General features: G+C 33.0%; 2 protein-coding genes and 1 long non-coding RNA gene across 4 annotated transcripts in view; 1 reads left to right on the top strand and 2 right to left on the bottom strand.

Moving 5' to 3' along the window:
• LOC127705781 (uncharacterized) overlaps positions 1 to 523 on the bottom strand; it is a 209,555-nt gene extending 209,032 nt beyond the window's left edge. Inside the window, exon 1 of the long non-coding RNA XR_007984028.1 lies at positions 444 to 523. This is a non-coding gene — a long non-coding RNA (uncharacterized LOC127705781). The remainder of the gene's footprint in view (positions 1 to 443) is intronic.
• Positions 524 to 5,456: 4,933 nt separating this feature from the next.
• LOC127705778 (probable endochitinase) lies at positions 5,457 to 9,512 on the top strand. The gene is made up of 3 exons (XM_052210134.1): positions 5,457 to 5,577; positions 6,944 to 6,967; positions 9,298 to 9,512. Exons 1-3 carry the CDS (start codon positions 5,520 to 5,522, stop codon positions 9,474 to 9,476), a joined length of 261 nt encoding a protein of 86 aa, XP_052066094.1. The 5' UTR covers positions 5,457 to 5,519; the 3' UTR covers positions 9,477 to 9,512.
• A 1,592-nt stretch (positions 9,513 to 11,104) lies between these two features.
• LOC127705776 (cryptochrome-2-like) overlaps positions 11,105 to 26,340 on the bottom strand; it is a 28,460-nt gene continuing 13,224 nt past the window's right edge. For both annotated transcript variants that reach the window (XM_052210132.1, XM_052210131.1), the window contains exons 7-11: positions 23,990 to 24,154; positions 14,540 to 14,680; positions 13,956 to 14,107; positions 12,901 to 13,103; positions 11,105 to 11,598 (exon numbers count right to left, since the gene is read on the bottom strand). In XM_052210132.1, coding sequence (XP_052066092.1) covers positions 11,486 to 11,598; positions 12,901 to 13,103; positions 13,956 to 14,107; positions 14,540 to 14,680; positions 23,990 to 24,154 — 774 coding nt within the window. In that variant the 3' untranslated portion in view covers positions 11,105 to 11,485. The remainder of the gene's footprint in view (positions 11,599 to 12,900; positions 13,104 to 13,955; positions 14,108 to 14,539; positions 14,681 to 23,989; positions 24,155 to 26,340) is intronic.

Raw genomic sequence — 26,340 nt, 5'->3', positions numbered from 1 at the left:
TCTGTTTTCCGGAAAAATTGACACAGGGGAAAATGACTTTAGGACACTGGTACTTTTTCCCTCTAACCTGAGACTGCTTTAACTGTGTTATAGTAGTCTCAGCTCTAACAGAACATGGAACTTCGTGTTTTTTTCGCCTGAAAATATCAGGGGACACACATTTTTTTATTGAATATCCCACTCCGCCAATAAATTTTGCACGGTCCCTAACCATGCCTGTTTTAGATACTACTTACTAAAATGAGCAAAAGTAAAAGCTTATTTGGCGCTCGAGATTTGGCGGCATTTTCCTTTGATCTATTGTTTTTTCTCTTTGATCTTTACTATTTTGGCCAAATCTCACGCATTCGCTTCATGAAAAGGTGGCAGTACTGAATGAGCAAGTCATCTTTTTATAAGGGTCATATATGACTAAAGTATGTAATATAAATAATAAAATTTACCTTTTTAAGAATGACGCCTCAAAACTTTCCTACCTATCGATTCATTGATGGTTCACCCACTGTTTCTCACTAGACGATGAGATGGCTATCAAAACGAGACAGTTGTAAAAAGTTCAAAGTTCTTTATTTCCTATGACGGGCACCTGAAGGGGCACGATGACAACAATACATTCAAAGTAATAACACATATAAAACATGATAAACATATTATGTTGACTCTGGAGATGTGGAGGATAAAATTCAATTTTCTATTTCAATGTTTTAAATTTAGTGATGACGGCATCATCTATTTCAAGAAATAAGTAAAAGTTGCCCCAATTTTCTAAGTCTTAACTCAATGGCTTAAAAACACAGAAGATAAGTAAATTTTCACTGCTGCTGGTAAATTTATTTCTAAAAATTGTTAATGGTGTGGCTTTCTTGTCTGCTTCAGACACGAGGACGATTCACAGGCACTCGTCTCTGAAAAAAAATACCAACTTATATATACCTTAATATATAGGATTTTTTTTTCAGAGACGAGTGCGTGTGGGAGGACTGTGTGAATAACACAGCTCCTTGATCACTGTCCCCTGGTGTCTTTTGCAGTAGGGAAACCTACACTATTCTCAATACCTATTACTGCAGTAAATGTTATTTGATGTGAATAAATAGTTACCTTTATGTTTGTTTCTCTGCATCAGATACGAGGAGGTTTGTTAGAGATCTTAAGCTCACTTTCCTAGCACATCGTCCCTTGGTACCTGTTGCAGCTAAACAATCAAATATATATATATATATATAGATATATGCCACATCTCTGGAGTAGCAACCCTTACAAACTTTTTTTTTGAATTTAACATATAATAGTCTGTATCACTCTATATCAATATTTCAGGTGTATTATATGAATGTCATGTAAAATAGTGTTTATATGTTGTTAAGATTATATTTGTAATATGTGTATGCCCCCCTTGGGACCTAATTTGGAAATAAAATATCTTTATCTTATATGGAATTGTAATCAACCTGGGACATAATATATTGACGGGACTTGACACTCGACAATCGTATCGATTTCCTTGTCGCGTTAGTATAATAGTCCCAGAATAAACACACAACTATGATCAAGGCCGTATTAAAAAGATTGAATAAAAACCAGTAGAAAAATGTTTTGTATATCAAGAAATCGTTCCCTTGTCAGTTGATACAGAGGAAAGAACCGTTAGAAATTATAATTGACCTATCGGATAACCGATAGAAATGTCGCAATTTTGTATCAAACTTGCAGAATAGACCAAGGACGTATAACTAACACTTACATTTCATATAAACGTCCTTGAATAGACTAACCAGTGTTTCGTATCACTTATTCATGTTCAGTCATATCTCACTCCGTTCAAAACCAAACTTATACAGTTCCAATAAGTCCAAATTGAATCAACAATCCCTTCTTCCTCCTACTTCTCTGGCTCTGGAACAATTCACCATGTGTTATAGCAGTCTCAGTTTATACTGACATAGCTATGCGAAATTTAAGTTCTATCCATACTTAAAAGTCTTGGAAACAGAGATTTCGACAGAATCATAATATACATTTTATTTACTTTTCAAGTTTTAAATGATATAATATAAGATATACAGTATATCATAAATATTGTTTGTCATGAGAGATGTTAAATATTTCAATTCATTAAGTATGTATTTTTGATAATATTGATAAAAAAAAACTTAATTTGCAGTACATTTGACATAATTTCCGGTTTCCTGTTTTCGCAGATTTCATAATAAAAATCTCAATTTTATTATTTAAAATAGTTATTTCTGGTTGTGAACATTTTTCAGTTTCTGTACCTGAACAATCATGTTTGTTATTTCTAAGATAGAGTTACATTTGACAAATTCACCGATTTTCTATGTTTTTAATGATAAAAGTTTTTAACAATAATTTTTATAATGTTTCAAATAATTAATATTCAGATCTATCGCAACTCGCGATTTGAGCAGAACGAAATCAGAGATATAGGTTTGAATTAGATTGCAAATAGAATTATATTGTGATAAAAGATATTACTTCATCAATAACATAAATATTAAAATTTCCAAGTTTTCATTGATTTTTTAATTAAAAATGAGTGCACAACTGAAATGTCTCGCCTGTTTTACTTATCATTGAATTCATGCTGAAAGTCTGTAATATGAAGGTTTTACTACAAGTATCACATAACTAAACATTGACCAACGAACCATGAAAATGAGGTCAAGGTCATATGAACCCTGCCAGACAGACAATATACACCTTACATCATTCCATACACTAAATATAATTGCCCTATTGCTTTAAATATCTGAGAAAAATACCAAACCACAAAAACTAAAAATCGTCTTATGAACAATGAAAATGAGGTCAAGGTCAGATGAAACCTACAAGACAGACATGTACACCTGACAATAATTCTATACACCAACTATAGTGGCCCAATTGCTTGTAGTATCTGAGAAATAGACCAAAACACAAAAACTAAATATTGTCCAAAGAACCATGAAATTGATGTCAAGGTCAAATGAAATCTGACAGTCAGACATGTACACCTTACAATCATTCCATACACCAAATATAGTTGACATATTGCTTATAGTATCTGAGTTACGAACTTGACCACGTAACTTGAACCTTGATCACTGGTCCAAGGAATAAGGTCGAGGTCAGGTGAACCCTACCTGACGGACATGTAGACCTCGCAAGGAACCCATTTACCAAATACCAATGACTCAAAACAAGCGAGTATTTCACTTAACAAAAAAACTGTAAATTTTTTTTCTCAAGCAGTCACTGAACCGTGAAAACGAGGTCAAGGACAATGGACATATGACAGACGGAAACTTTGAAACATAAGGTATCTGCACACAAGATATGAAGCATCCAGGTCTTCTACCTTCCAAAATATAAATCTTTAAACAAATAGTTTACGCCGTCGCCACCGCCGCCGGATTATTATACCTATGTCTCGCATACTGCGATTTTCGTCGCAGGCTAGACAAAAACGACGATTTTAACCCAAACTCATCTATTTCCACATTTACATGTATTAAATTTGAGGACTTTTAAGACATTGTGTATAGGTTTATGGAACTTATGTAGTTCTGAATAACGTGTTAGTCCATATTCAATTAAATGTGTGAGTATGAATAAATTCGGTGGGCATAAATTTGGCAGCTAATGCCCCTTACTTTATATTTTACTTTATTGAAAAAGCACTGTACGCCCATATGGGCAATGGCTTACAAACATTATACATGATATACATTTATATGTATGCAATGAAAATAATGGTTTTTTTTTTGGTTTTTAGAATGTTGGAAAATTAAAACAACTTTTAATAGATTACGCTAAAAACATACGTTGGAATGCTAGGAGCTGTATGCATGGTAAAAAAAATAGCAAATAATTCTCCCTTGACTTGAGGACTGTGAAACATCGATGTTAATTATATATAGACTGTAATTGTTTCAACATCAATCATTACTGGAAGGTTGTTAACTTTCAGAAAAAGACCAGTTTTTCGTCCATCCTCGAAATTGAGGCTGTCGCAGGCAGCTCAAGAAGCTCTTTCGTCTGATTGTTTAGTTTGTTTCACCTTTTAAATAGTTTGTTTAAAAGGAGAAGTTAAATTCACGTCCGTCAAAATCGAATAACTGGTGTTTTGTTTTTATTTCTCAAAAAAAAAAAAAAAGACAACTTGACAAAAGTCCATGCTTACTATTCATCTTTTAAGAAATGAATGCCTGTAACATATATAATGATATTCTAATTGCTTATTTTTAAAAGTTGACTTTTTGTGGACCCCGCATGTTTCCGTAGATTTTACTTTTTCCAATGAATATTTCGTCTGTTGATGTATACTGTGATCGTTTTGTGTATATTTAAATATTTTTAGCCATGTTGAAAGACGTGCATAATGTCAAATAATAAAAATACAAATTGTTTAGTCTCTAAGAAAACTTGTAAGATTTCCACTGCTATTTTTTGTTAAAATTTTGGTACTGTGACGTTATACAATAAATAGCACATGAAGACACGATCTTGTGCCATGTGTAAATATCTTTTAAAGAATATCAAAACAGAAAAATAAAATAAATTTTTTGAGTCTTGCTTCGATTTTTACATTGGTGTATTGTCATTCAACCAAAGAAAAAAATGCAATCCTTAATACCTGATCATGGACAACAGTATAGTATGGTCGTGGTGATAATATTAAGCTAAAAGGACAGATAAAAAGGACATTTTATCATATATAAATGATATAACCGTTAAAATTTGGGAATGAAAAATCTTTTTTTTTTAAATATCTGGAGGTGGAATAATATTTCCAAAATATATCTCTATATACACTTGTGACAACATTAAGTTAAAGCATTGATTTTTGATGATGTATTTTGTATACTGTTGTTTGTCTTTTGATCTTTTTCTTTTTTTGACATGGCGTTGTCAGTTTATTTTCGACTTATTTTGAATGTCCTTGCAGTGATATCTTTCGCCTCTCCTTTGACCAATTAATGATCAAAGTATCCCCTTTCAACGGTAAAAGTTTCTTTTACAATGCAAATAGTTCATGCAATTAACTCTTTGATGTCTGGTAAAACGCTCAATATCGAACCAACTGAAAAATGTACACTTCATAATAAATGGCTATTGGAACACCACACTCAAGGAAAGGAAAACTGTACTGGAAAAGGAAAATTATACTGGAAAAAGGAAAAGGTCGTCCCATTTGTCATACATTTAATTCGATATAAAGACGGCGTGAGAAATTCTAATACATAGGTTAGTAGCAGACAAATTAACTGTCACTTTACGTGCCTTATTGTTAAACACATGGTCCACATAGACTCTGTAATTGTATTGAAATTGGTCCAAACTGTGCAGTTAAACAAAATGTACGCGGTATTTAAAAACCAAGAGTTTTTCATAACACATTTCAATATTGGAAAAAAAAAACATTTATATATCATATATCTTCATTCAAAATCAACTTTAACAGATGTGTCACGCTATTATTTCTATCCTCATTCTGTTTCTGTCACTCAACGTACGCAATGATGAAAATTGTTCTTCTTATGACTGTGATTTTTGCCATCTTGACCTTGAATGATGGTATGTATAGCTTTTTTATTGTGTGATATTAGATTGTTTAATCTTCGATTTCAATTAACTTTGATTGTTTAAAGTGACTGGTTTTAAAGCTTTTGTTTCAAAGTCCAAAGAGACAATCTGTGTATAGAATACTGACAATATGTTATTTCCAGGGGACAATATGATATAATAGATATAAGAAGATGTGGTATGAGTGCCAATGAGACAACTCTCCATCCAAGTCAAAATTTATAAAAGTAAACCATTATAGGTCAAAGTACGGTCTTCAACACGGAGCCTTGGTTCACACCGAACAGTAAGCTATAAAGGGTCCCAAAAACTACTAGTGTAAAACAATTCAAACGGGAAAACCAACGGTCTAATCTATATAAAAAAGTTTTTTTATTTCAATTTTTGAATGCTCGATAGATCGTGAACATCTTTTAGCTCATTTCCAATGCACTTTTTGTAGTTGTTCTATCGTTGTTCGTCCCTTTGTGTTTCTATCTACATGTTAAATATGTTAACCTATGAGGTCTGTGACCAGTCGCGAAAATACTTTAGGGGTCGAATCATGTTAGTTACTTCGGGTAAACGAAATATATTTGCAACACAAAATGTCGTCAAAATTATTGTTCGTCCTGATCATTTATGACATTTTTGACACTGGACTGGACTGGAAGCAACCAACAGTCAATCAATCAAAATCATTGAAAATTAATCCTTATATCATTGGTCAACATACAATGATGTCATAGTTGACGCAAACTAATATGGCACGGCAGCTAGGTCGTCGTTTACGAATTAATGAGGACATACTTAAATGAGGCAAGCCAACGGCATTATAAAACCAATAAGATGGAAATTAATGATATTTTCCTTGTCAATCTGCGACCATTATATAATTAGTCCCAGGTATTTCTTTTCTCGAGTCAGGAAATATTTTAGACACGAAAATATTTTACATATTAATGACTGTAAACAACATTCCACCTCTAAAGACAGTTACAAATGGTCATTTTTTTCCGCAAACGATAATTCAATGGAACATGTTACCACAAGTTGCGGTAGCATGTCAAACAATTGAAACCTATAGAGATCAGTTGACACCAACTGTTCTCCACAACATAAATTAATTCTATAAATACCAATGTACATATTTTTTAATCACTTGTTGTCTTTGTTTCATGTAAATATCACCAAGTATTCTACAAATTTAAAGATAAATTTTTGTTCATATATAATTTTAATCATATACTCCGCGCATGCAACAGTTCGTAATCTTCAATATAAATGAAGCTGTAACTGTATACCAGAAGAAGAAGACCTCTTTTTAACACGGTTTCACATAAAGCCTATCTTTAAGCATTAAAATCTTTCTTTTCAGCAAAAACAAAGGTGAAGACAAAAGGTAATTTAAACGTTAATTTATCAAATTCATTATTTTATTTTACTCAGTCAGACAGTGAAACTGTTGGTCATATCAAAACTTGGTGTGCATTTCATTGTATTTGTATATTGTTCCACTTTTCGAAAGAATCATCTTCGTGTCGAACTGATATAATACGAAACAAAACATGCTGAGAAAACTGAAATAGAAGTTTTTAAAGGTCAAACCCCACTTCCGTAATCAGGTGGACGTGATGCGTAATATGAACACGATGAAGATGATTTGAATTCTTCAATTAAGTGACAACTGAAGATGTGTTAGAGTCAGTTTGGAAAGAAATCCAGAAGCAACAAAATGTAAACTACTTCTAATTTATATACTTTACACATTTCACTTTTTCAATATATTAAACTAATGTTCAACTACTGACCAAAAGGTTATTACCATCCGACTAATTACTCTTTTAGAAAGATATGTTAAACTTGAAACATAGTTCTACCAGAGACATATAATATATGTCTCTGGTTCTACAACATGTTTAAATAAATGGGGAATGTGTCCATGGGACACAGATGATGCCCCCGCTTGCATATCATATAAAGTTATAAAGGGACGTAACTGAAGAACCGTAAAAGTGACGCTACCCAAATTTGTTATTGATCTGAGTTTTGTAGTAATTAGTATTGTGTACAAGTTTCATAACATTTGGTTGAGGCAAACTAGAGAACGGAAACGAAAAATTCAGCAATTTTTCCTTTTGTAAAGGGATATAACTCTAGAACGGTTAAAGTGACACAACCAAAATTCAAACTTGGTCTGTATTTTGTGGTAATAAGCATTGTATATAAGTTTCATAACATTTCGTTGAGGCAAACTAAAGTTAGAGAACGGAAACGAAAAATTCAGCAATTTTTCCTTTTGTAGAGGGGCATAACTCTAGACAATTAAAGTGACACAACCAAAGTTCAAACTTGATCTGTATTTTGTGGTAATAAGCATTGTGTATAAGTTTCATTACATTTGGTTGAGGCTAACTTAAGTTAGTGAACGGAAACGAAAAATTCAGCAATTTTTCCTTTTGTAAAGGGGCATAACTCTAGAACGGTTAAAGGGACACAACCAAAATTCAAACTTGATGTGTATTTTGTGGTAATAAGCATTGTGTATAAGTTTCATAATATTTGGTTGAGGCAAACTAAAGAATGGAAACCAACTTTGGGACGTACGGACGGACAAGGGTTAAACTTAATGCCCCCTCCGCCACGGCGGAGGCATAAAAATATTGTTACGTTTTAAGACTAATTACTGGAACTTATAATCATAACCAGTTCCTAATTGTTATAATTGCATTTCTACAGCCTCATAGATTTTATCTACCCACTTATTTTGATATATAATAGCTTATATATATATAATTATTGAATGTAAACCTTCATTTAGAAATCTGGATACACAATTTTGCTTATAAATACCCAAGGAAGTGTGCACACACTGAAATGTCTCGCCTGCTGTGTTGATTGTTATTCAATTTTATGATAAAATTCTCTAATATCAATGTCTTACTACAGGTATAATAGAAACAAAATGTTCAATGATACAAGAAAATGAAGCCAAAGTCTGATGAACCTTGCAAGATGGACTCATTTGAAAGCAATCATTGCATACACTTTGCAATATTACATTCATCATTAACATACTTCAAATCTAAGATGCATGGTCCATAAATAATTTACCAACCTATTGGTATAGCCAGACACATATAATACATTGTATTATATGTATCTGGTATAGCATATCTTAAAAGGCAACTTTATAGACTTAAACTAATATATATATGTATTTAAGTTCAATAATGTATCCTTTTTGTCAGCACTATAAAGGCCATGTACTTGATTGCTTTCGGTTAAATAATTGTGCATGTACAAAAATGTACCCGAGGACTGTTCAAAATTTTAGAACTAGTGTAAATATTGAACAACACCATATATTCTTTCTATTAATTTGATATAAGAAGATGTGGTTTGAGTGCCAATGAGACAACTCTCCATCCAAGTCACAATTTGTAAAAGTAAACCATTATAGGTTAAAGTACGATTGGTTTTAAAATATTCATTCTCATTAAAAAAAACTCATCAAAGGCATATTTGTTCAATATGACCAGGAACATATATATTGACGTATAGATATACTGTTCCCAGATATAACCTAGCAGAAGATAATTTTTTTTTTAAGACAACCTGACTGATACAGTTTTCTTTATCAATTTATAAATTAGATTTGAAGGTGCACGAGTCACATCAATAAAGGTGATATATATTGTTAAAACTGAAATTATTTTGTATTAATTGTAGGCTGTATACAGAAGTGTGAGAAAAAATGGGTTGGTTACTACCAGTCATGTGACTCATGTGAAGAGTACATCACATGTGTATGGGGACTGAAGTATGACCGGAAGTGTCCTGATGGCCTCAAGTGGAACGATGATACTAAAGGATGTGACAGAAAAACGCCCACTTGTGAAACTATTTAAAGTGATGACCAAATAAAGTTGATAAGCATTTCAAAATGTCTCTTGTTACTTATTAGACTGAACTGTAAATTTATATTTACTTGTGTAAGCTGTAGGTAGAGCCATGCATTTTTCTCAGATACTTGTGCAAGACCCAAGGTTGTTAAACACCCCCTAGTGGTCTTTGGCTAACTATGATACAATTGTCAAATTTTTATTAAACTCCCAGCAAACAGTTAAGGGAATTTATAGAATTCAACTAGTCATTCCGTCCGTCCATCTTTCTTGCTGTCAGGCACATAACTTTTTAAACATCGAACATAGGTAAGTTGGCCAAACTTGGTATGCAGATGCATTATGCCATTCATGGGCTGAAAGTTTGTCATATATTATAACCAGATCACTCTGACCTTGACTCCTATCGAAGTAAATCCTTGTCCAATTCATGTCCGGCTCATAACTTATGTACCATAAAATTTAAGTTAACCAAACTAGGTATGCAGTTATATCATCGCTTGGGGGTGTGCAATATACCAAAGTAAGGTCTCTAAGACCCTCTTTGATAGCAAAACATTGTGTGTAGTGTGTCCGGCTCTTAACTTTCGTATCTAGAAAAATCATGGGATCAGTATGTGTCAACTACAAAAAAATACATCAAGTCACTCTGACCTTGATCCATAACCTGTAAGATAGTTATTTGTGTTCGGAAATCTCTATAGCCTTACTCCCATTTAAAAAAAACAAAATCTCAAATACATTTGTTGGGTACAAATGTGCAGGGATACAAATATACTATTCGGTCAGATCAATGGCTTAAGGTGGTACCCAACACCTTGACTAATATTAATTTGGCTCGTTTAATTTTCATAAAATTTTGACAAAATGTTTACTTTGACCCTTTGACAAAAATATAAAAATTTCAAAAAATTTGAACCAACCACTTTATCAGAAAAATTTCGTTGGTTATATAGCAGTTTGACAATCAAATTTTGATCATTGAGAAGCTTAATATTTCCTTAACAATACAACGTAATTAAAACGTTTAGCTGATTTTTACAGAGTTATCTCCCTGTAGTGTTAGGTACCACCTTAAGGCTCAAAGAGGCCATTTTAGTTGTCAGCTAGAACAAAAGTTATAAACTTTAGATGAAAACCCTGTAAAAATATTTCTAGAGAAAGAGCATCACCTTAAGATCATTGGTTTCTGAAATGATTTTTGAGAATTGAATAAAAGACAAAAGTAAAGTCAAAAGAAAAGATAACATGTTCTGTAATGTCAAGTGCAATAAATAATCAAGAAATCATGCTTTTATGTCTAGAAGACCACTTTTACCTCAGGACAAAGCTATTTTTATATATAAAAGTAAGGATTCATGGTCTGATAGTCAATGAGACGTATATCAACCAGAAATACAAAATAAATTGGTGTGTAAATTTGTGATGGGAACTAATTTTATTAATGATCATAACTTCTCATAGAGGGTTTATCATATCCATGAAGTTAAAATGCTCCACTTTCTAATAGCAGGCAAGGTCATCAATGGAAGTACTTAATTTTTGTTAAGAATCTATGATTAGATAATAGAAGACTAAGAATAAGCCAAATGCGTGCTAATAAATGAATATATTAATAACAAAATGTCTTTAAAATCATTTGCGTTCACACTTTATTCTGCATTACTCTTTTAATAGACATTAATCAAACATACATTATTGAAGTTCCTATGATAACAAGGTAGCATCTTCAATTAAATCAAGGACCAAACAAAACAATGCTTCCTTAAAAGAAACCGGTCTACTTCATCATGGACTTCTTTTCCTTTCTACAATAATAAATATGTTCTGTTCAGTGGACTACAAATTGGTAAGACTATATTCTAGTACAGCCCTTTCGACAAGGTATGCTAACAAACAAATGCTTGATGCTGAACTGCACAATTTATTATTGACATATCATTTCTAAATGTCTTTTCAAAGTACAACGTTAACGAGGTAGTTATGGCCTTAATTAGTCTTCCATCTTTTTAACATTATTTTGACTTCTTGACAAAGTCTGTTATTTTAGAGTTATTTCCTCCTGTTTTTCTTTTTTTCTTTGGAGTCCCATCCTCACTGCCTTCAGTCTTTCTCTTCTCAGTAATACCTAAAAAGAAAATACAAATCATGAAAAAAGTACTTGTGGTTGCAATATTGTTCTCTGACAAGAATGGACTGGTGATGATAGGCCACATTTTGTTGAATATCTCCTAACATTTGATCATCTGTTACTTACCAGACTTTTAAATCTTAGTTTAGTGTACATGATATGGTATGGGATTTGCTCATTGCTGAAGGCTATACAGTGACCTGATTTTGTTCACATCTTATATCTTTGATGGACAGTTGTCCAAATGGCAATCATATTACATATTGTTCTCTACATATTTTTTGACAAACTGAGAATAAGCAAATTGAAGCCAGCAATCAGAAAAAAATGTGTGAGAACAAAAGATATACAGTCGACTCTCGTTATCTCGAAGTCAGTTGGAGAATAATTTCGAGATACCCGTAGTTCCACTCAAACGAAAACCTGAAGTTTGACAGACCAAGAACACAACTCTTGTTAATGCTAAAATAAATCCGGATGAATATGGGAAGGGGATAATATTCTGGTCTCAGAATGATGTATTTGTATGTTATGGTCTTTCATTATTATAATAACATTGTTACACTTATTTAATTATTTCTTTGAACAGTTACAATTTTCCCTGTGGCTTTCATCCAAGAGAGTAATTTCCAATCAATCTTAGTGTTATTTAAGTCATTTAAAGTTGACAAAATTGTTTATTCTCAATTACAAGAGATTTTAGAAAATTGAGATGTCTTTTCATTTTCTCTTATCTCAATCTTTCTTTTCAATAGAAAATACAAAAAGATTAAAGACGCCGATTGAGTAGAATAGTTTTTAGGTGATCACCAACAGAAGTCTTAATCACTACTTTAGACACATCCAAGCTCATTAGTGTAAATCAAGATAAATGTTTTTGTAAACATTTAAAATTATTCATGAAACTTTAACAATGTATCACTAATTATTTATCAAGGTGAAAAAAGATAAACTTATGTAAACACTCGTGGAAATAGCAATTAAAAAATCAATGACCGGAAATTTAATTACACATGTATTGTCAGATTAACTCTTCAATCCCGGAGTGCATGTTTTGGCATATGTGTATTAGTTCAAGATAAATAATGAATTTTGAATGCTTTTGTTAACCTTGGGACCGTAAATTGAGTTCGACTTAACCGATATTTCAACTCATCCAATTTCGACACATCAGGAGAAATACATATATTTATATGGAACAAAGTTCGGGACCACGAGAAAACTTCGACTCATCAGAAATTTCGAGTCAACCGAGTTCAAGACAACGAGAGTTAACTGTATTTGTTTAAATTTATTTACCCTTACTACTGCTCTCTTTCCTTTTTTTGTATGCCTCCGCCATTCGTTTTATATTTTTCTCCCTCACTTTATCATGTTCAACTACACGTTTTGGATAGTCTTTCCCAATAATACACCCTGCTTTCTCTTGGACTTTCAATGGTGCTGTCCATGGCTCATAAATGTACTGTGTGGGGAAATTCTTTAGTTGTGGTAAGTACTTTCTGTAAAATACAAGAGATTCAGAGATTTTTGGTCTTTGCACATTTCTTGTTATGTATTGAGACAGCAACAAAATACTACAAGGGCGTACTTAGGTGAAATAAAAAAAAATGAAGAATTAAAATTGATACTTTAAGTCAAAAGAGTATTAGTTAAGGAACAAAATAAGCTAAAAATATCAGTTATGGAGCTCCTTTTCGAGATATTTGACTTTTAAAAAATGGCGGAAAAAGGCTGACTCAGACTTTAACCTTACATTTGCATTGGTATTGTTTGGGTCTCAAACTGAAGGAAAAGAAATCTAGAATCTGCTTAAATTTTGGTAAGTGACCTTTTATGAGCTATTGAAGTCTTAAAGTCATATGAAACAAGTGACTGGTGAAAAATATTGTTTATCCAATTCTTGAACCTATGCATGTATATATCATAAACTAAGTCTTCTGTGGACAATTTTAACATTTTTTATGCATCCATATCGTATAATCGTCAAAAAATATTTCTCGTCTGTTATGATGTGAAAATATGGCAGCTAATTAATTGTCGTGTTTTGAAGCTGTAGTTTACCGATTTTCACCTTTATAGTAACCAATCAACAAAGAAGTATGGATATTGAGCATGTGTATAACATGTACAATAAGATAATAGTTTATTTAAATGACAGATCCATGCGTATTGCGTTCACTGGATTTTTATGAGAAAGGTCAGGCTGAGATCAATGCATACGGAAAACGTATCGACGAATTGTTTACTGGAAGCAAACAATTAAAAAAAGTAAATTTCTTCTAAACTTGGACAAATTATAGAATTTTCTTGAGAAAATAGTATATGTACATAAGTTTTATAATTAGTTTTACCTGATATAATTTCCATCCTTGTCAGTTTTCTTGCCGAAGACTATAGGGCTATACACTCTGAAGTACTGATGGAAGAATGCTGAGGCAGACAGCCACATCCAATTACCAGCATTCAGACACCAATCAGCATCTAACAACCATTCCTCAAATACCTTGAAAAAAATTCCAAATAACCTGATTGATGGGTGCAACTAGTTGAGCAGGAACTATTTACTCTTCTGAGCTGTTGTTTCACATGTTTTTTGTAGGTTTAATATCGCTTAATTGTCAGTTTTCTGTGTATAGTTTGTAGATTGTAGATTGTTGCTTGTCTATGGTTTATTTTCTTTTGGCTATGGTGCGTTAAGTCTTTCTCCCACTTATGGTTTGATGGGATTGTCCATTTAGTGAAACATGAAATGAGTTTCAAGATTTCTTCATATACTATAAATCAATTGCTCAAGATTATATACAGCTTTTTAGAGTTCCTTTACCATGCTCTCTTGATTCATAATGAGACTCACAGTCACTAATATTCAATATCAATATGCAGAAATGAATCAAAAATCAATACTTATTCTTTAACTGATATAGGTGTTACATACATTCATTCCTTCCTCCCAGTGACACCACAGATCTCCTCGGGTCAGGAAACAAGCCACTGCATGCCTGGCTAAGTGATGGATCCAACCTTCAGTCTTTAACTGGACCATTATGGCATCAATAAATGGGTAACCAGTTTTTCCCTGGATGTCATAAAGGGGATTTTTATTTAGTGACAAGAATCAGTGATGTAGTATATCAGACTTTATCATATTGTACTAATGAAATATTTCCTATAATGCTATTGTGAACTTTCCATTAACCAAAACATGCACCTGTTGATCAGCAGGTCAATTGTCATTTTAACTCTCTAGGGACAAATGAAATTAATAACCACAAGTGTGCACATGCTGAAATGTCTCGCCTTCTTTACTAACCATTGATATTATGTTGATAGTCCTAAATATAAAGCTTTACTACAACTATCAACCTTAAAATCATTCAATACACTAAATATAGTTGACCTATTGCTTATAGTTTCTAAGAAACAGACTTAACCAAGAAAACTAAACATTGACCAATGAACCATGAAAATGAGGTCAAGGTCAGATGAACCATTCCAGGCAGACATGTACATCTTACAATCAACCTATGCATTAAATATAGTTGACCTATTGCTTATAGTATCTAAGAAACAAACTTAATTAACCATGAAAACTTAACATTGACCAATGAACCAACAAAATGAAGTCAATGTCAGATGATACCTGCCAGACAGACATATACAGCTTACAATCCTTCTATACAAAAAATATAGTTGACCTATTGCTTATAGTTTAAGAAAAACAGACCAAAACACAAAAACTTAACACTGAGCAATGAACCGTGAAAATGAGGTCAAGGTCAAATAAAACCTGTGAGACTGACATGTATATCATAAAATATTTCCATACACCAAATATATTTGACCTACATGACGTATCGCATATAGTATTAGAAAAAAAGACCAAAACTCAAAAACTTAACTTTGACCACTGAACCATGAAAATGAGGTCAAGGGCAGATGACACCTGCCAGTTGGACATGTACACCTTACAATCATTCCATACACCAAATATAGTAGACCTATTGCATACAGTATAAGAAAAACAGACCAAAACACAAAAACTTAACTATAACCACTGAACCATGGAAATGAGGTCAAGGTCAGATGACACCTGCCAGTTGGACATGTACACCTTACAATCCTTCCATACACCAAATATACTAGACCTATTGCTTATAGTATCCGAGATATGGACTTGACCACCAAAACTTAACCTTGTTCTCTGATCCATGAAATGAGGTCGAGGTCAAGTGAAAACTGTCTGACGGGCATGAGGACCTTGCAATTAGGTACGCACATACCAAATATAGTTATCCTATTACTCATAAGAGAGAAATGAACATTACAAAAAATTCTTAACTTTTTTTTCAAGTAGTCACTGAACCATGAAAATGAGGTCAAGGACAATGGACATGTGACAGGCGGAAACTTCATAACATAAGGCATCTATATACAAAGTATGAAGCATCCAGGTCTTCCACCTTCTAAAATATTAAGCTTTTAAGAAGTTAGTTAATGCCACCGCTGCCGGATCACTATCCCTATGTCAAGCTTTCTTAAACGTAAAATAACAAAAATACCGAACTCCAAGGAAAATTCAAAATGGAAAGTCCCTTATCAAATGGCAAAATCAAAAGTTCAAACACACTGAACGAATGAAAAACAACTGTCATATTCCTGACTTGGTACAGGCATTTCCTTATGAAGAAAATGGTGGTTTAAACCTGGTTTTATAGCTAGATAAACCTCTCACTTATATGACATGTGCATAGAATTCCATTATATTGACAACTAAGTGTGAACTAAGGTATAGCCAAATCAAAATATTAGGTTTATTTTGTTTTGTAATTAAAATACATTTTAAATATGTGTTGAAACTGATTTCTGTTTTATTCTATTATTTCCTTGACGTCAAATTCTGACGAATGCAATACTTCTCTGATATAAAGTAACACAAAAATGTGTAAATGTAATCATCACAATTGTTTAAACACATTTAAAATATCTTAAAAATGCAGATTTAGGTGGATGTTTTACATCATGCGTGATTAAATATTCTGTTGATAAAGATGCAATTCATGTAGGACATTGTTCTGTTTGTTTTATCTTTTTCGTTTTATCTATTTGTTTTATAAGGAACAAATGGCGAGAAAGAGATATCTTTTGAACTTCTTTTAAAACAGGAAGTTTTTTTTCTCATTGAACTTCTATTCATGAGTACACTAACGATATTGATCAAAACATTTCTTACCAGGACACATTTTTGTTCTTTGTTTCATTTTTCTGTAAATAAGGACTTACAAATGTACACATGAATCAATGCTATAAAGCAACTTCTGATGACAAAAGGAAACTTATGGTCCGTTCCCTTAGAAATTGATAATTTTTAAAAGACATAGCAAATTGGCCATTTAACTTTACAACATCAATGTCTAATGTGGTTTGTTCAATGTTAATAGATAGCAGACACGCCATGCAGTTTTGGGAGCATTGTATTACGTCCTTGAAATGTGGTCATAAGAAATATAGCAGTGGTGGAGTGGTGTTGAATTTTTGTGAAAACTAATAACTACTAGTACGAGTTCAAATGGTGATCATTTATAAGTTAATTATGTTGACACATACTTGAATAAAATGCTCCGCGGGGCACAGCTTGATACGACGGCAGAGGTCGATTCCTGAACAGTTGGGGCAAGTATGGACACAACATTCAAGCTTGATACAGCACTGAATTTGGATTGTAATTAAATATTTGACACAGCATAGGTTTCTGACACAGAATGAATGTGGTCTAAGAACTTTAAAAATATTAATTTACCTATTCAAACCATATCATTATTATTTGCTTTTATATATAAATCAGAAATAAACAATTTAAAATGGAAAATTTTAAAGAAAAAAAAGGAAAAAAAATCCCCCCCCCCCAATTTTTGAACCCCCTTATGATTAATCACCCACAACCTCAATCCCAGCCTTCCCTTTGTGGTATGGTACCTTGCAGTACAATTTCAGAGAGATCCATACACTTGAACACAAGGTATTGTCTGGAAACTAAAATAAAATGCTTCGCTGAGCGCAGCCTGATACGACCGCAGAGGTCGAACCCTGAACAGTTTGGCTAAATTTGGACACAATATTCAAGCTTGATACTGTCTGAATTTGGATTGTGATCAAATTTTTGACATAATATAGGTTTCTGACACAAAATAAATGTGTTCAAAGATCTTACAAATCTATTGCACAATACTGTGCAATTGAAGATTTCTTCTTGAAACTTTTCAAAAATTCAAAAAATTTGAAACAAAAAATGAATCCCTTAAAAAATTGGAAAAAAAAAATCCCCCCCCCCAACTTTTGGAAACCCCCCTTGGAGCAATAACCCCAAAACTCAATCCCAGCCTTTCCTTTGTAGTATGGAACATTGTAGTACAATTTCAGAGAGATCCATACACTTAAACATAAGTTATTGTCTGGAAACTAGAAAAATGCTTGTTTTGGGCCCTTTTTTGGCCCCAAATTCCTACATGTTTGGGGCAATTTACCCCAAACTCAATCACAGCCTTCCCTTTGTTATATGGAACCTTGTGGTACAATGTCAGAGAGATCCATACACTTACACACAAGTTATTGTCTGGAAACTAGAAAAATGCTTGTTTTTGGCCCCCTTTTGGCCCTTAATTCCTAAACTGTTGGCCCCATAACCCCTAAAATGAATCCCAACCATCTAATTGTGGTATTAAACATTGTGGTACAATTTCAGAGCAATAGAAATACTTATACACAAGTTAATATCCTGAAACTAAAAAAAATGCTTTTTTTTGGCCCCTTTTGGGCCCCTAATTCCTAAACGGTTGTGACCATCATCCCCAAAATCAATCCCAACCTTCCTTTTGTGGTATTGAACCTTCTTAAAAAATTTCATAGAGATCCATTCACTTAAACTAAAGTTATTGTCCAGAAACCAATGTGTCTTCAGACGACAACGCAGACGACGACAACATACCATTATAAGATCCAAAAAAAAATGTTGCGGCCATATAAAAATGCTTGTTTTTTGGCCCCTTTTTGGCCCTTTATTCCTAAATGTTTAGGGTAATTACCCCCAAACTCAAACCCAGCTTTCACTTTGTGATATGGAACCTTGTAGTACAATTTCATAAAGATCCATACACTTACACACAAGTTATTGTCATGAAACTAGAAAAATGCTTGTTTTTAGCCCCTTTTTGGCACCTAATTCCTAAAATTTGGAGGCAATTACCCTCAAAATCAATCCCAGCATTCCCTTTGTGATATGGAACCTTGTGGTACAAAGTCAGAGAGATCCATACACTTACACACAAGTTATTGTCTGGAAGTTACAAAAATGCTTATTTTTGGCCCCTAATTCCTTAACTGTTGGTACCATAACCCCCAAAATCAATCCCCACCTTCCTTTTGTGGTATTAAACCTTATGGTAAAATGTCATAGAGGTCCATTCACTTAAACTAAAGTTAGAGTGCGAAAACCAATGTGTCTTCGGACGACGACGACGACACCAACATCATACCAATATACGACCGCAAAATTTTTTTGTGGTCGTAAAAAAAATAAAGAGTTTTCTTACGAAAATACTATTTCCAAAACAATCGTGAATGTTACAAATAAAGATCAACTTCTTTTTAGAATTATTGCTACATTCATTAGAAATAATATGTCCATGAAAAATTAAAGCTGTGGCATTTTCTGTAAACTGGAATACATGTGTTCACAGTGAATGAACATGCAAAACTCTACAAACATAATGGTTTTCATCTACACTTGGCCTTATATACATTCAGGAACCCCTCGTATACATAACATTGAATGACAATCAAAACATATTGAAATTAAAAACATTCTGCTATTTTAGTAAAGTGTTCATCTCGTAAATACAAATTCATTTATTTATTCAATTTTCCCCTTAAATGAAATATATCGTGCAGATCAACTTAAATTTCAATTGTCGTACTATTGTATTCATTAGATAAAGATAACATTTGACTTTAACGATATCAATACGTTGTAAAACAGCCATTGCCTACTAACAGTTAAGGTACACAGTCTGACACATTTTATATATATCCACAATATGTACACACGGAGAAATAAATTGAGCAATTTGTAAAATTGTAATCAATACAAATCGGAGAAATAGTTAAAGTAAAATTATTGTTTTCTTCCAATTGTTGTACAGTGCAGAGTATATTTTAATGAAGATCTTAATAATTTGTTTAAGCTGTCCATCTAAACTGTTTACACATTCATGTTGCCTGTTGGCATTGAACTTAAATGCATTTATCAAACATAGCTAAGACTACGTATTTTGCAAGATATCAGGATAGGATTTTATAGATTAGGTTTAATTGTTGGGGAACATCTTTTCATTATATCTAATTTCGTTAGTAGAACGGGATGCTAATGATGCACCATCTAGGTGTATGTCAATGAGACTTACACCCAATGACAGCATGGACGGATACAATAAAACATCCTCTACGGCAAAAATTCTTTTTCTTAAAAAAAACCAAACAAACTAGAGGCTCTAAAGAGCCTGTGTCGCTCACCTTGGTTTATGTGCATATTCAACGAAGGACACTCTCCAATATTGTAGACGAGAATAGAATTCATGACAAAAATCTCTGTTTTGTTGATCTTGTATTGCTGATCATTTAGTCTGTTTAGTTTCTCTCTATATTCTTTAGTTTTTGCTCAAAACCCAAAAGAGGGTAAACAAGAGTGCACACGCTGAAATGTCTCGCCTTCTTTACTTATCATTGATATTATGTTGATAGTCCTAAATATAAAGCTTTATTACAACTGTCACATAAACTTAAAATTAACCAAGTAAACTAAACATTGACCAATGAACCATGAAAATGAGGTCAAGGTCAGATGAACCATGCAAGGCAGGCATGTACAGCTAACAATTCTTCCATACAACAAATATAGTTGACCTATTGCTTATAGTTTAAGAAAAACAGACCAAAACACAAAAACTTAACACTGAGCAATGAACCTTGAAAATGAGGTCAAGGTAAAAAAAAACCTCCGTGACTGACAAATAGATCATAAAATATTTCCATACACCAAATATAGTTGAACTATTGCATATAGTAGAAAAAAAGACCAAAACTCAAAAACTTAACTTTGACCACTGAACCATGAAAATGAGGTCAAGGTCAGATGACACCTGCCAGCTAGACATGTACACCTTACAATCATTCCATACACCAAATATAGTAGACCTATGGCATACAGTATAAGAAAAACAGACCAAAACACAAAAACTTAACTATAACCACTGAACCATGAAAATGAGGTCAAGGTCAGATGACACCTGCCAGTTGGACATGTACACCTTACAGTCCTTCCATACACCAAATATACTAGACCTATTGCTTATAGTATCTGAGATATGGACTTGACCACCAAAACTTAACCTTGTTCACTGATCCATGAAATGAGGTCGAGGTCAAGTGAAAACTGTCTGACGGGCATGAGGACCTTGCAAGGTACGCACATACCAAATATAGTTGAACTATTGCATATAGTATTAGAAGAAAAGACCAAAACTCATAAACTTAACTTTGACCACTGAACCATGAAAATGAGGTCAAGGTCAGATGACACCTGCCCTCTAGACATGTACATCTTACAATCATTCCATATACCAAATATAGTAGACCTATATGGCATACAGTATAAGAAAAACAGACCAAAACACAAAAACTTAACTATAACCACTGAACCATGAAAAAGAGGTCAAGGTCAGATGACACCTGCCAGTTGGACATGTACACCTTACAGTCCTTCCATACACCGAATATACTAGACCTATTGCTTATAGTATCTGAGATATGGACTTGACCACCAAAACTTAACCTTGTTCACTGATCCATGAAATGAGGTCGAGGTCAAGTGAAAACTGTCTGACGGGCATGAGGACCTTGCAAGGTACGCACATACCAAATATAGTTATCCTATTACTTATAATAAGAGAGAATCTAACATTACAAAAAATCTTAACTTTTTTTTCAAGTAGTCACTGAACCATGAAAATGAGGTCAAGGACATTGGACATGTGACTGACGGAAACTTCGTAACATGAGGCATCCATATACAAAGTATGAAGCATCCAGACCTTCCACCTTCTAAAATATAAAGCTTTTAAAAAGTTAGCTAACGCCGCCGCCGCCGTAGCCACCGCCGCCGGATCACTATCCCTATGTCGAGCTTTCTGCGACAAAAGTCGCAGGCTCGACAAAAAAATCCTCATTTTAGGGCAATCACTCCTATAAAGAGTGAGTCTACTAACTATATCGGCAAAATTTTACTTGTTAGTAGATCTTGCCTTGCTGATAATTTTTGTTATTTAAAGTGTCTATTTATCTATTATAATATAAGGCAAAACGCAAAAAAAATGGTAAAAATCGTCATTAAAGGACAATAACTACAATAAGAAGTCGTCGGATGATTTCCTCCATAATGTCTTTATTGTAGATCTTGTCTTTCTTATCATTTTTGCTTATTTAAGTTTCTATCTATCAATATAATTTTTAAGACATAAGGCAAAAACGCAAAAAATTGGTAAAAATCGTCATCAAAGGGCAATAACTCTAATAAGGAGTCGACTGACGATTTCAACCGTGTTAGACTTATTTGTGTAACTTGTCTTGCCAGGGGTGTGGAAATGCTATGCCCGACTCGCCCAACTGACAGAATGGACAAGCATTTTTTTGTGTCTTTGTTGGCCGTGGACATGTAAAAAAATATGTTGCTTGACAATGTTAATTTATATAACCATATAGAAAAGTCCTCAAAATTTATTAATCAAAGTAGAAAAAATATCAAATAACATGACGAAAGCAACATGTTTTAAGTAAAACAACATCAATGATCAAGATTGAACAATTCATCAATTATTTGGTTTTCATATCTTCATTAACTTTAAAACTTTGCACAGGCTCACAGTGAAGAAAATATAAGTCATTATAGAATCTCCGAGGTTCATGCAAGCTAGCATCGAAAAACATTGCAAAATTGGCCTAGATTTTTTAGTTTAAAGTAGTTTTTTTTGGTGGTTTCTATCTCATTGGTGTATACTCTATTTATCTTTTTATCATTCTAACATACAAACAAAGACCATGAATACCATTTTCATTGTGTTTCAAAACTGTTTTAGAAACATACACGTTTACAGTTAAATACATTTTCCTCATTCCAAAATTCATTAAGAAATCAGGGCAAGTAACTTTACTTCCGGACAAGTCAAATTTACAATTTCACTTGCCCGGGGACAACTGGTCACAACAAATATTTCCACACCCCTGCTTGCTGATCATTTTTACAATTTAAAATTTTTCTCCATCTATTATAGTTTTCAAGATAATAGGCAAAAATAAAAAAAAAAGGTAAAATTTGTCATTTAAGGAAAATAACTCATATTAGAAGTCCTCTGACAGTTTTGGCATATATGGACAATTGGTAGAGCTCAACATTCTGAACGTTTTTGCTCAGTCTGATTTTCTCTATTTATAATGGTTTTCAAAATAATAGACAAAACTTGCATTTTGCCCCTCTGTTCTATTTTTAGCAATGTCGGCCATCTTGGTTTGCAGGCGAGGTCATGGGACACATTTTATAAACTGGATACCCCAATGATGATTGTGGCCAAGTTTGATTTAATTTGGCCTAGTAGTTTCTGAGGAGAAGATTTTTGTAAAAGTTAACGACGAAGGACGACAAGTGATGAGAAAAGCTCACGTGGCCTTTTAGGCCAGGTGAGCTAAAAAAAAACAGGTGTCTTTTTTTTTCTCCTTCAAATTCAACTGAGTCTAAAGAGTTAAAAGTAACATAATATCAGTAATTTACTGAACATTCGAAAATTAAAATAGGCAATAAGATATTATCTACAGATGAATCACTCGCAAATAAATGTACATTGAAGACACATACATCGGACACCAGAAAACACATCCAACTTAAAACAAATTTACCAACGTTATCTATAGATGTGGTTTATTTTATATAAATGATTGATTGATTATTTGCAATAGATCAAATGCCAACCGAATCATGCCTTTTTTACTTGCCTGAATGATCAAGGCATTTAATTGTAAACAAGGTTATAATGTAGGTTTTTCACATACCAAACATTATATCTAAAGTTCTTATAATACATGAGGTAAAAATGTCAAAAATTGGGAATTTGCCGCAACTATTTTGAAATATGAAGACAAATATTTGATGCTGCCAATTTTTGAAGGGTAGTCCCTGATGAATTCAATCAACTTATTCTAAGTTGGTTTCTTATTTCTCAACATTTTTTATGGCTGTTTTTTTTGTTGTCCTAAAATTCATCTAAATTAAATGTGTTATACTCACCTCTCTCCAAGCATTTAAGTATTCCGTATTATCATCCCAGTCGACCTGTGTACAGATTGGATTCCCTTCCATCTTGTCAAAGTTTGGTGACACAGAGGCAATGACATAATAAAATTCCCTCCAGAATAACTGTCCTAATAATGATGTTGGGGGCTGAGTGTGATTCTGAAAGAAATATATTATTATTATTCAATTCTAAATTCTATTATACTCTAGCCTTCTATTCAAAACATGATGTTTCAAGATGATATTTGTTTGCATGGACCAATATCAATTGAGGCATAGATTTAGTCAAAGTTAGTGTATTTTAGGTTCAGGACCTTCGTAATTCGATTTCAGGACATCTATAAATCATTGAGGACCACCTGAAATATTTCAGTACCTCCATAATTTGATTTCAGAATATCCAGTAACTATTTCAGGACCTCCATAATTCAATTTCAGGATATCCTGAAAATATTTCAAGATCTCTATAATTCAATTTCAGGACATCCTGAAAATATTCAGGACCTCTATCAGGGCTCACACTACTTCAAAATCATAGGGAGAAGTGACTTCTCTTTTTGAAAATGGTAGGGAGAAGTGGTGAGATTTGAAAGAGAAGTGCTCGTTCGCTTGCGGCACTACAATATTTGGTTTTTACTATAATATAAAGGGCCATATGTATCCTTTTTTTTTGTATAGGTGTTCAATTTATACCAGAGTCAACTAAAGTAACAGTTGTTTCAGTTTATGTCTTAAATAGTCATTTATAGTTGCACAATTATATAGTCCTCTTGTCAGAATCTACCAACTAAATATCTAGCACAACAAAGAACTTTTTTATATCGAAAAGGAAAAGAAAGTATCCTATATCAATTAAAATGCAATTAAAAAACTATGCTGTTTATCATCTTAATGAAATTCATTGTTTCTCATTAAAAAGATATAAAATTTAACAAAGTTAAGCAACTTTGATCAATAAACTGAAACCATGCATTTACATGGAAATATATACATTTAGCAAGGAGATCTAACCAAAAGTCTGTTAATGCGTGTGGAATGCGTAATTTTCACTTTTGGGGTCATTATTCTTTTGTCAGCTGTTCAATTCAGGCATCTGTAGTTATTATAGTAAGAATACGGATTTCGGTCATAGCTGGTCCGCTTTCGATGAATCCCACCTCTGATCAGTGATTCGTACAAATATTTCAATGGCGGACGAAGAAAATTTACGAGAATAAACAATGTTTGACAAGCGATTCGAAAAGGAATATGACGCATTTAATGCAATGAATGGATCAAGCATTAACTAATGGCAATTTTGATCACTTTCTAACGAAGTAACAAACTTATTTTGCCGAAAATCAGAATGTTTTGATATATACTATCTCGAGTAACAAGTACCGGAAGTGAAAGAAAATACTTCATAAAAGTTGTTTCTCTGATATAACATACGACCAATCTGTACAGTCAATACTTTCACATCTTTTCTAAAGAAATAAATCGTTAATGTCTGAATTTCTTCACTTTTAAATGAAAAATATGCTGTTTCATTGACTTGGTAAAAAGAGGAAATTACCAATGACGAAAGAGACTATTGTGAACACCAGGGCAACTAGATATCACTTTTGACAGTCGGGCAAAGCAAAGTGATGGACGGGAAAGCGACTTTTTCGCCCAGTCGCCTGCTAGCGTGGGCCCTGCTCCATAATTTGATTTCAGAACATCCTGAAATTATTCAGGATCTCCATAATTTGAATTCAGAATATCCTGATATATTTCAGTACCTCCATAATTCAATTTCATTATTACCTGAAAATATTTCAGTAGCTCCATAATTCAATTTCATTATTACCTGAAAATATTTCAGTAGGTCCATAATTCAATTTCATTATTACCTGAAAATATTTCAGTAGCTCCATAATTCAATTTCATTATTACCTGAAAATATTTCAGTAGCTCCATAATTCAATTTCAGTAGCTCCATAAGTCAATTTCAGTAGTTCCCTAAATTCACTTTCATGATATCCTGAAAATATTTCAGGACCTCCATAATTCAATTTCAGGATATCCTGAAATCATTCAGGCTCCATAAATTGAATTGAGAATATCCTGATATATTTCAGTACCTCCATAATTCCATTTCAGAATATTCTTAATAAAACAACAGACACAGTCCTAACATTGTTTATCTCATCATACAGAAGATTTTAGTTGTGAAATATTGGTATTATGTAATCATTGGTTTCTGATAAATGGCTAAACACAAAACTTGAGGAAGAAGCTTGGTCCACTTTAAGCAGTTACCAGGTTCAAACTAGTTTATTATTCATAAATAGTCTAATCATAGCTAGGTACATCATTAAAAA

The sequence above is a fragment of the Mytilus californianus genome, unplaced genomic scaffold (genome assembly GCF_021869535.1).
Source record: "Mytilus californianus isolate M0D057914Y unplaced genomic scaffold, xbMytCali1.0.p SCAF_6, whole genome shotgun sequence".
Lineage (NCBI taxonomy): Eukaryota > Metazoa > Mollusca > Bivalvia > Mytilida > Mytilidae > Mytilus > Mytilus californianus.
The sequence above is the reverse complement of the archived record's forward strand: the minus strand, read 5'-3'. Positions and strand labels throughout refer to the sequence as shown.